The sequence below is a fragment of the Helobdella robusta genome (assembly GCF_000326865.2).
Source record: "Helobdella robusta unplaced genomic scaffold HELROscaffold_31, whole genome shotgun sequence".
NCBI lineage: Eukaryota > Metazoa > Annelida > Clitellata > Rhynchobdellida > Glossiphoniidae > Helobdella > Helobdella robusta.
Window position 1 is genome coordinate 146,450 of NW_008704544.1, and position 12,674 is coordinate 159,123.

A 12,674-nucleotide genomic window follows, 5' to 3' on the forward strand; every position below is an offset into this window, starting at 1 on the left:
AAGAGAGAGAGAGAGAAAGAGAGAGAGAGAATAAATAACAATGAACACGAGAGAGAGAGAGAGAGAGAGAATAAATAAAAATGAACACAAGAGAGAGAGAGAGAGAGAGAGAATAAATAAAAATGAACACAAGAGAGAGAGAGAGAATAAATAAAAATGAACACAAGAGAGAATAAATAAAAATGAACACAAGAGAGAGAGAGAGAGAGAGAGAGAATAAATAAAAATGAACACAAGAGAGAGAGAGAGAGAGAGAGAGAGAGAGAGAGAGAGAGAGAATAAATAAAAATGAACACAAGAGAGAGAGAGAGAAAGAGAGAGAGTGAGAATATATAAAAGTGAACACAAGAGAGAGAGAGAGAAAGAGAGAGAGAGAGAATATATAAAAATGAACACAAGAGAGAGAGAGAGAAAGAGAGAGAGAATAAATAAAAATGAACGCAAGAGAGAGAGAGAGAGAATAAATAAAAATGAACACAATAGAGAGAGAGAAAGAGAGAGAGAATAAATAAAAATGAACACAAGAGAGAGAGAAAGAGAGAATAAATAAAAATGAACACAAGAGAGAGAGAATAAATAAAAATGAACACAAGAGAGAGAGAAAGAGAGAGAGAGAGTGAATAAGGATGGACACTCGTGAGAGAGGGAGAGAATACGAAGACAAAAATTATAGAGTGAGAAAAAGATAGATAAAGAAATATGTATATATATATATAGAGAGAGAGAGAGAGAGAGAGAAAGAAAAAAGGAGAAAGCTAGAGATAAAAAGAGTGAGAGGGAGAGAGAAGGATAAAAAGAAAGTGAATCTCATGGTTTTTTTTATCCATCTTGATTTATAAATTTAATGATTACTGGCTGCGAATACATAGACAATGATGACGACGACGAAGATGATAGTTACGATGATGACGAAGGTGATGATGATGAGTAAGTATAATTTTTTAGCGCGTTACTTTTTGCTTTTTATCTTTTAATTTTCATGTTCGTTATGTATTCAGCTTTTTTGATAACTCTACCGTAAGACGTTTATTTGAATTGACGTTGTTTTTTTTTGAAGAAGTAAACAAATAATAATAATTATTATTATTATTACGTCATCGTAATGGTAATAATAATAATAACTGATTATTATTTTTATATTAATTACTTTTTATTGTTATTGTTCTTTTATTTTCTAACCTATCTTTCTATCTATTTATCAGTTTCTTTTTCAGTGGAAAATATTAAAATGGCTGTCTGATTTATTTATAAATCACTAAATAAATATGAAAATCAGAACTTTTCATTCTTTTAATTCTCTGACTTTTGCCCGCTCAATCATTCATTCATAACGAATTGAAACTAAAAAATTATACATATACTATACACATGTATGAGCAAATTAATAAATATATTTATATATAAAAGGAAAGAATTTTATTCTTCAAAATTATAATAACAATAATAATAAATTTAATAATTAAGATAATAATAATAATGATAATAATAATAATAATGGACTATAACAACAATAGTGATAAATATCCATTAATTTCGTCTTAACTTGAATTAAACAAGAATGCTAAAAATGGAGAGTGAAAAATTATAAATAAAAAACAAAAAAATGATCACATACACACACATACATACACACTCACACATACAAACACACATATACCAACACTCATACACACACACACATACATACATACATACATCCGTTTGCAAACAAAACCTTGTCATCTGCAAAACAAACAAATTGATCGATATAGCGTTTAAGCATTCTTGGGTTATTTTTTGTTTATTCTTATTATTGTTTATTATTATTATTATTATAATTGTTCATTATTATTATTATTATTATTTAGTATTATTTTTGCGGCCTATTAAAATTATTTATTCAGTCATTGTTGACATTTTATCTTAAAACACACAAACGAAGCGTTGTTTGAAAAGTATGGAAAATCAAAGAGGTATAAACATACATATATAAATAAATATATATATATATATATATATATATATAGAATAGATATATATGTTTATATGTATGTACACACAGATATATATATATATATATATATATATAGAAAGAGAGAGAGAGAGAGACTGGATTGATGGATTGACTTATTATCTGCTCCAATGATCAGGCAAATATCTGGCTTTATGACCTTTTAAGTTAACCTTTGACCTTTGTATGTATGTATGTGTGCGCGCGCGTGTGTGTGTATGTGTACATGTATATATTTGTATATATTTTTATAGGTAGGAATGTTCATATGTACGAATGAATGAATGAATGAACGAATGATTGAATGAAAACTTCATCAGATGTGTCACTTCATAAATATACGAACGATTATAAAAATAATTATATTATTAATAATGTTATATTTAATACTTTCTTATTAATTGATCATAATGATATTATATTTAATATTTGGCATCAATTGATTGAGCATTCACTCGTTGGATTTTATAATTAGGTTCTCTTATTTAAAATAATTAGATTGGTGTAGGTGTCCCAAGTGCAATCATAGGTATTGATCATGTTGTTGTTGTTGTTGTTGTTGTTGCTACTGCTGTTGTGTTGATGTTGTCGTGTTGATGTTGTCGTGTTGATGATGTTGTTGTTGACGGTAATGATGATGTTGTTGTTGTGGACGACGACGATGATGACGTCACGTCCGTTGTTTATTTCCGCTTTCGATATCGGAATATTCGTAATAATTGGTAATAAAGTAGGCGATAATTAAGCAGAGATTGGACGCGCGGGACCATAGAAAACCCCAATAGATAAATAAATAAACAAGCAAATAAACAACAACATAGATAACAAGTAATAACAATGACACCATAGACACACGTGACCATAGAAAACACAAATAAATAAATAAATGAACAAAAAAATAAACAACAACAACAACATAGATAACAAATAACAACAATGACACCAACTATAACAACAACAACAATAATAATAATAATAAGTATTTTCTCATTCCACTGGCACTCCATTACTAAGTGAGTAATTGGAAATAAAGACAGCCACGTGAAATAAACCAACATTAACAATAAAAATAACAATAAAATAACAATAATAATAACAATGAAATAACAGAATAATAATAATAATAAAATTACAATAATAATAATAGTAGTAGTAAAAGCCAGAAATAGAGAAGTATTTGTTTCAAGGAGGCCACCAAATAACAATCATTTATTCATTCATTCATTCATTCATTCATTCATTCATTCATTCATTCATTCATTCATTCATTCATTCATTCATTCATTCATTCATTCATTCATTCATTCATTCATTCATTCATTCATTCATTCATTCATTCATTCATTCATTCATTCATTCATTCATTCATTCATTCATTCATTCATTCATTCATTCATTCATTCATTCATTCATTCATTCATTCATTCATTCATTCATTCATTCATTCATTCATTCATTCATTCATTCATTCATTCATTCATTCATTCATTCATTCATTCATTCATTCATTCATTCATTCATTCATTCATTCATTCATTCATTCATTCATTCATTCATTCATTCATTCATTCATTCATTCATTCATTCATTCATTCATTCATTCATTCATTCATTCATTCATTCATTCATTCATTCATTCATTCATTCATTCATTCATTCATTCATTCATTCATTCATTCATTCATTCATTCTACATTACAACTATTACAACTATTGTTTGTGCCTTTGTGTTTGCAAGTGCGAACAAATAGTGGTAAACATTGATTTTTGCTTCACATGCTATAAATATGTATATATACGTTCAGTGTGTGTGTGTGTGCCCGTGTATGTGCAAGTGTGTGTGTATGCGTGTGTGTGCATGCGTGCGTGCGTGTGTGTGTGTGAGGTCAAATTGTTGTCATCATTTCATTGCCATCATTATGTTAAAAAGGTATTATTTATTAGTTGTGATGTAGATTTAGCTACATGAATTGGATTTCAACGGCAGCCACTGCAGCCACAACAACAACATCAACAACAGCAACAACAACATCTACAACATCAACAACAACATCAATATCAACAACAACATCAATATCAACAACAACAACAACATCAACAACATCAACAACAACATCAACAATAACAACAACATCAACAACAACATCAACAACATAAACAACAACATCAACAACATCATTAGCTATTTGTGGAATGAGGCGACAAACGTGTCTGTTAAACAATTTCTCTTCATTGGTTGTCGTGTTTGTTTGTTTTTTATTCCTTTATTTCCTCACTCATTTGTTCAATTATTTTTAGATTTTATCTGTTGTTCATTCACTCATTTGTTTGTTCACTCATTGCTTCATTTGTTTGTTCATTCATTCCTTCATTTGTTTGTTCATTCATTCCTTCATTTGTTTGTTCATTCATTCATTCTTTTGTTTGTTCATTCATTTGTTAGTTCATTCGTTAATTTAATCAAACATTTGTTTATAAATTTTCATTCATTCACATTTTCATTCACTTTGTCGCAAACTGATGTATGTTTGTTCTGTAGGGCAAAACTACATGTAGATAAATTGCTCAATTATATATTTTTGTTTCTTTGTTTATTCATTTATTAATTAATTCGTTCATTTAATCATTCACTAATTCATGCATTCATCCCATCCAGTTATTCTGTCGTACATTGACTAGTCGTTCATTTATTCGCAGATTCAATTTTCATTCGATCACTATTTCATTAATGCACTAATTAATTAATTAATTCATTCATTCATTGTTCATTCACTCGTTCATTCAAACGTAGAAGTTTCTATTCATCCGTCTACCCCGATTTAAAAATTCGCTCGTGCATTCATTCCTTTATAAAACCATGAACAATGAAGCCATCAGTTTTTCTTAAATCCTCATTCATTCGTTTATTTTGTCTTCGTTTGCTCATTCATTCATTCATTCAAACGTTTGTTCGTTCGTTCATTCAAGCGTTCGTTCGTTTGTTCATTCATGGGTTCTTTCATTTACAGAATGATAGAAAGCTAAATAAGAAGATAAATAATGAAAAGGATGCGAACAACAAACAAAAAATTTAAAAATTGATAAAAAAAAGACCAAAGAAGCATGGTATCAAATACCAAAATGTTTAAAAAATATATACATTCGCTTTTCCTCCACGCTTTCCATGAAAAAAACTCAAAAAAACCAAAAATACTAAATGACTAAAAAAAAACACAGTAGGTAAAAACTTGAAAGCATACAGGATGAAAGGATTAGTGAAATGGGTATTAGTGTATATAGTAGGGATGTGCGTGTGTGGCCTTTTGGGGATGTGATGTAATGTATCCTATCTCATATTGTACGCATTCGTACATACATTCATACATACACAAATGACAGATGGATATATATATATATATATATATATATATATATATATATATATATAAACATTGTTCAAAATTACAATTGTTGTAAACATTAAATACAGACATACACACATACATACAAATAAACAAACATACAAATATGCATACAGACATGCGTACGTACATACATACATTCATATTTAGGTAAATTTTTTCGTGATTTGGGATGATTGTTAATTTAGCATCGTTATGTAAGTTAGTGGTCATTATGTTTTTCGCGCAAAATTTCTATTATTTAGTATTATTATTATTGTTGTTGTTTTGGTTGACGATGACGACGATGACGTAAGCATCGTTGTTGACATCTTCTGTTGCTAACAATTGAATAGTTTAAAAGTGATATAATTGAATGAGAGAGATTTCTGTAAAAAAACTTTTAACAAATTTGCACTCGTGGGAGAAAGCAAATTCTTGCTTTTTGACATTTAAAGTTATGCGCTAAAAAATGCTTTAAAATATTATTCTCTAGAAAACATGAAAAAGATGATGATGGCGATGACGGTGAAAATGATGAGGACGATAATTGATGTATCATCGCGAGAAAATTTTCACGAAAAGCAAAGAAAGAACAACGTTTCTTCGAAAATCAATTTGACGTTTTTGCCTTTCGACAACAAAAAATATTTTTTTCCAACGCTAAATTTAAAAACCTCTAACGATATTACAAAAAATATCAAAACAAGAAATTAAAAATAATAAATGGCGGCATAACTTAACGGCTTATTTATGCTTTTTGGTAACAATTGTGACGTCAGAAGCATGACGTAATCTCCTCCAGCCTCCAGACCACACATATTTTTGTCTCTTCCGCCTCATCTCTAACTCCAGGTCAAATGATGACTTGTTGATGCTGTTGTTGTTGTTGATGTTGTTGTTGATGTTGCTGCTGTCGTCGTTGTTGATGTTTTTGATGTTGTCGTTGATTTCGTTGTTGTTGTTTTTGATGTTGTTGATATTTCTAGTGGTACTTTCAAAGTTATTTTCCTCCCGTCTTAGGTCATTTATCTCGCAGTCGTTCTCAACATCATTATAAACATTCACCAGGATGTCTTTGTTGGCGTTGCTATCATTATTATTATTATTATTTTGGTCGTTGTTGTTGTTGTCATTTTTGTTGTTATTGTTGTTGTCTTCGTCATTATTATTGGTGAGCGTGCACAACTCAAATGTCGTTGGATTCCTGGCGCCACTAGCTCTATTGTTAGCTGACTTCCTGGCCACAGCCACCATCATCGTCGTTGTCGTCTCGCTTTCAAACGCCCGTCGACCCAAGCTAAAAAGTTCGCAAAAATTCCGCCTAAACTGCTGACTCATGGCGCAGTATACAAAAAAATTACACGGGTAGCTAATAATTATAGCTAAGTTGACCAACAGAGCTGTATTTTCGCGAGCGTTTCGGCTAAGTATGTAATATTCCCATGTGTTTTCCACAAAATTTACGATTATGAAGATAGCTAAGGGTAGTTCAACTAGTAGAAATATGCCTACAACTACTATTAGCATTCGTGTTGTTGTTTGGGAGTCTGATGATGATGTCGTTGTTGCTGATGATGCTGCATTTTGTTGTTTTAGTTGTTGCGGTAGAAATAGTTGTTGGGGTGGTCTTGTACGTTTTTTGTTGTTGTTGTTGTCGTTGTTGTTCGGATTGATGACGGTGAATGTTTCAGAAACTTCATTTGGCGTCATTTGTAAACGAGGCTGATGTTGACGTTGTTGTTTTTGCTGCTGCTGTTGATGATGTTGTTGATGATCTTGTTGACGGTGTTGATGCAGTGGCTTAAACTCGACTTCCGAAAATGATGTAGATGCTGATTTTTTTTGACAGATTACTTCGTTCTTACTTTGATTAATATTATTTTCATTACTGTTTATAGTAGAAAGAGTAGTAGAAGAAGTAGCGACAGTAGTAGCGGTGGTAGTAGTAGTAACGGCTGCAAGTACACTATTAAAATCATCATTAGCTGAAGTATTGAAATTAGCAGCAGTAGTAGTAGTAGTAGTAAAAGTACCAGCTGTGGTGGAGGTAGTAGTAGTAGCAGCAGGAGTAGTAGAACTACTACTACTACTACCGGTAGTAGTAGTATTAGCAGCAGCAGTCGCGGTAGAAGTAGCAGTCTTGGACATAGCAGGTGTTGTTTCACAGTAGATTTTATTTTCGGATGTGGCATATGTGTTGGATAGATTACAAAAACCAAGTGCTGAGTCATAAGCTGGCGTTTTCTTGATGTCTTGGCTGTTGTTGTTGATGTTGTTGATGTTGTTGTTGATGTTGTTGGTGTTGTTGTTGATGTTGTTGGTGTTGTTGTTGATGTTGTTGGTGTTGTTGTTGTCTATGATGTTGTTATTTTTCTTCGTACATTTTTTCTGGCTATTAACGATGATGTTTTGGCTGTTGTTGTTGATGTTGTTGGTGTTGTTGTTGTCTATGATGTTGTTATTTTTCTTCGTACATTTTTTCTGGCTATTAACTTCTTTGAAATTTAAACTACCAACGTCATTTTTGTCCTCATCATCTTCATCCTCTTCATCCTCCTCCTCCTCATCATCAACATCAAAAACAACATCACCATCACAATCATCACCACCATAATCATCACCACCACCACCATCTTCATCATCACCATCATCGGTAGCACATGGAATATAGCGAACGCCTTCACTCATTGTGCTACGGGATGGAAGTATTTCAATGGATCGATTTGCTGGCATCAATCTATCATCATTAAAGTCATCATCATTATCATTATTATTATTATAATTATTATTATTTACATTATTATTACTATTTGTTCTTACACCTTCGAATTCATCGTTAAAATTAACTCGTCTGTACTTTACACTGAAAGTATGGAAGTCTTTTGTGCTGTTTTTGGCGTCAGCGGTGTCGTTGTTATTATTATTATTATAATTATTATTGTTATTATTATTGTTATTATTGCTGTTGTTGTTGTTATAAATGAATGGATCGTTGTCGTTGTTGTCGTTGTTGCTGTAGTTGTCACTTGTAAACAATCTTTCGTTTTTAATAACAACGTCGTCGTCATCACCGTCATCTTTATTATTATCATTGTTGTTGTTGTTGTTATTGTTGTTGCTTTTATCATTATTATTATCGTCGTCGTAGGGGCGATTGTAGACGCTACTACTGACCGGTTTGTCGTCGTATCCGTGGGTAACATTACTACCCAACTCGCTGGGCGCATTCTTTCCATTGGTATCTTCCATTGGCGATTTTACCCATACCTCCACATAGTAAATTAATCACGTGATTTCTATAATTAATCACGTGATCTCTATTAATTGCGTGCTCCTTTCTATCCTCACTCCTCGGAGCATTGCAAACACACCACATCCAGCAGCAGCAGCAACGGAATCGGCAATTTTTGCAATCAACATTCTCTTCAAGCCCGGTACAACACCGACGAAAACGCCCATCCCTAAAACGCCCATCTCTGATCGGTCCAATTCTTGACCCCTCATTCCAGACTCTCCTCTGCCTAGAGAGGAACAACTTCCTCCTCTTAGCTTGGGCTCTCCGGATCGCTCGAATCAACGCGGCGTTCAGTAGCACCAAAACTAAGCACGGCAAAAAATGAACGAATAGCAACCTAAACCATAACAGAAACCCAAAATAGACCTGCACGTTGTCCTCAACGAACTCATTCAAGTGGAACACGCAGGTCAAAATGGTCGAGTTTTCCAGAAATTTTGAAGATTTTTCAACCGGAACGAACCTGCCCTCAAAATAATGTGACATTTGCATGAGGAGAGCCACAACATACGCCAGAACAATCATCTTGACGGTTCGCTTCTGCGTACAGCCCCTCCTAGCGACAGCAGACCTGCAGACGTAAACATACCTCTGGCAGGCCAAGATTGTTGTCAGCCAGATAGACGTCGTGTGAAAAGCTGTGGGTAGGTAGTCAGTAAGGGTGTAGAAGGCAAGGCACCAGCTGTACGGGATGTAGTCAGGTGTCTTGTTGAATGTGTAAAAGTAGAGAAAGCAAGGAAGTGGTAGTAGGCCCGTGGTGGAATCTGAGATGGCGAGACTGAAGAGGACCGTGTTTGTGCTCGACCGCATGGGCTTCTTTAAGAGGACAGCACACACCAGGCAGTTTGTTATAATCTGAATGTGATGTTGATGTGATGATGTGATGTAGTGATGTTGATGTGACGATGTTGATGTGACGATGTTGATGTGATGTTGATGTGATGATGTGACGTTGATGTGACGACGATGATGATGTGATGTTGATGTGACGATGTTGATGTAATGATGTGATGTTGATGTGACGACGTTGATGTAATGATGTGATGTTGATGTGACGATGTTGATGTGATGATGTGACGTTGATGTGACGACGATGATGATGTGATGTTGTGATGTTGATGTGACGATGTTGATGTAATGATGTGATGTTGATGTGACGATGTTGATGTGATGATGTGATATTGATGTGATGATGTGACGATGGTGTGTGACTTCATGATGATGGGAGGAGTGAGTGAGGACACGATGACAACCAGAATCTCGTCTGTCACGTGCTTTATGTGTGACTCTTTATTTACTTTAAAAAAATGCAACATCAACGTACAACAACAACAACAACATACAACAACAACAACAAATTACATACAACAACAATAACAAATTACATACAACAACAACAACATCAACACCAGCAACAACAACAACAGCAACACCAGCAACATCATCAACAACATACAACAACGACAACGATAATAATAACTAGTAACTGGCGGTAAAAATACTAACAGTAAATACAACAAAAACAGGAGTTGCATAGCCAAGTATGGGAAGGGTGAAGTTGTTGAATTCAATATAGTGGAATTCTGTCTCTGAATAATTTGCCTTCGTTAAATAACTCTCATTGTTGTTGTAGTTGTTGTTGTTGATGTTGTTGTTGATGTTGATGTCTGTGTTGTTGTGTGTTGTGTCATTGATGTTGTTGTTGATGTTGTTGTTGTTGTTTGTGTTGTCACAAGCATTTCCCATTTTTTTGTCTTTTTGCTGATGTTGTTGATGATGGCGTTGTTTTTGCTACTGATGTTGATATTGTTGTTGTTGTTGATGTTGTGGATGTTGTTGTTGATGTTGTTGTTGATGTTGTTGTTTTTGTTGTTGTAGTTTGTTTTTCTATAGACCAGTAACTTTCTGAAAAAATTGCATAAATGTTGATCGTGATCAATATGTTTTTTTGTGTTTATAAAGGGAATTAGCAACAACAACAACAACAACAGCAACAAAAACAAATACAACAGCAACAGCAACATCAACAACAACAGCAACATCAACAATAACAGCAACAACAACAAAATGAAAAGTGGGAGAAGCATCAACAAGCGAGCGCATGTTTTATCACGTTGAAACGAATTTAGCATATTTTTATTGCTGTTATTATTATTATTATTATCATTATTATTATTATTGATGTTATTATTAATGTTATTAACGCTGCTGTCGTTATTGTCATTATTGTTTGATGCAATTTTGTCAAAATAATTATTTCATTTTCCCGCCTAAAATCTGTAAGAAACATTCTTATATTGATTGAAAAAAAAGCTATGGCTACTACTACTACTACTACTACCACTACTACTACTACTACTACTACTACTACTACTACTACTACTACTACTACTACTATTACTACTACTACTACTACTATTACTACTGCTACTACTACTACTACTACTACTAATAATAATAATAATAACAATTATAATTATAAATAACATTAGTAATAATTTTTTGCCATTAAGTGCAAGCCTTTTTTTGCTCATTCAAAATGTCTTTTTCCATTCTTCTTTTCAAATAAACATGTGTGTGTGTGCGTGTCTGTGTGTTTGTTTGTTTGTGTATGTGTCTGTGTGAGTGAGTGTGTCTGTGTGTGTGAGTGTTTCTGTTTGTAGCGCGCTTCAATCTAAAGGTTTTTTATCCATTAAGGATTTCATCAATATTTATAAATGAACACTCCTTAATTAGCAGATTGTTTCTTAGAAATTTATTTCTTTTAAAAATAGATACATACAAACAAACAAACAAACAAATGAGCATCCACACATTAACAAACACACACACACGCAAACATACACTACGCATACACACACAAACACACACACACATACAAACATACGTACAACAAGCCTTACTTTAACCCAGATGACAAATTTCAAAGAGCCTACACGCCCATAAAATGTATCCTTTGGGCGAAAATTAATGCCAACAATTCTCAACACATTTTGCAAGGAAAGCAAACATAAAACTATTTTATTTATTCATTTGTATGTATGTATGGATGTGTGTGTGTGTATGTGTTTGTATGTGTAAGTGTGTGTGTGTGTGTGTGTGTGTGTGTGTGTGTGTGTGTGTGTGTGTGTGTGTGTGTGTGTGTGTGTGTACGATTGAACAAAAGAAGAATGTTTATGTAAATATTACTACACTTGTAAACGCTTTTAAATCAACGTTTTATAAGTCACTTTATCTTTCGTTCTCTTACTCTCTCTCTCTCTCTCTCTCTTTCTCTATCTTTGTCTCTCTCTCTCTCTCTCTTTTCTTTTTCTACCATCTTTTTATTTCTTCATCAATATTTTTTCTCCATATTATCGTCTTTCTATCTGACTTGCTCGTTCAAAAATTGATGCTAAGCGTTTGATATTCTATAAGAAGTAGAAAAAAATCTAGAAAATTCTGGAACATTCTAAAAAGTTTTAAAACATTTTCGTTAAGTTAGACCAGACAACTTTCATCGCGGCCGAATTATTATTCATGACGCGGCGTATATGACGTAAAAGCAGCTTTATCCAAAGATCGTAAATTCTCGAGAGTAAACAAAAAAAATTAAAAACGGTTTGCCAGAATGTGTGAGTAAGTAACCGAACGAACGAACAAAAGAAAGAAATAACGAACAAATGAACGAAAAAACAAACGAATGAACGAAAGATAAACGACTAGAGGCAAAACAATTATAATTTTAAGCTGGCCATCAGAACAGACACATAGAATGTTGTTTTTTTGTTATATATTAATCACCCAACATAAATCTTTCATGTTAAATAATCCCTAGTTATATGCATGCATACACACTCACGCACACATGCACGCACACACACACAAACACACACGTACACATAAACACATAAAAACGCTTGCATCGAAAAATTTAGGGATCTCCATTAAAAAAAGAAGAGCTCATCTTAATCTACATTCGTGTGAAGAAGATTTTTTTTTAGTTTTTACTTATCACATTTATTTC

At 33.0% G+C, this 12,674-nt stretch overlaps 1 protein-coding gene across 1 annotated transcript; it reads right to left on the reverse strand.

The window, feature by feature from the left end:
• Positions 1-6,117: 6,117 nt before the first annotated feature.
• On the reverse strand, positions 6,118-10,414 carry HELRODRAFT_81990 (hypothetical protein; the record flags this gene model as incomplete). Its single annotated transcript, XM_009022216.1, has 4 exons — positions 6,118-6,920; positions 8,767-8,794; positions 8,885-9,523; positions 10,175-10,414. 4 exons carry the CDS (start codon positions 10,412-10,414, stop codon positions 6,118-6,120), a joined length of 1,710 nt encoding a protein of 569 aa, XP_009020464.1.
• Positions 10,415-12,674: the final 2,260 nt, after the last annotated feature.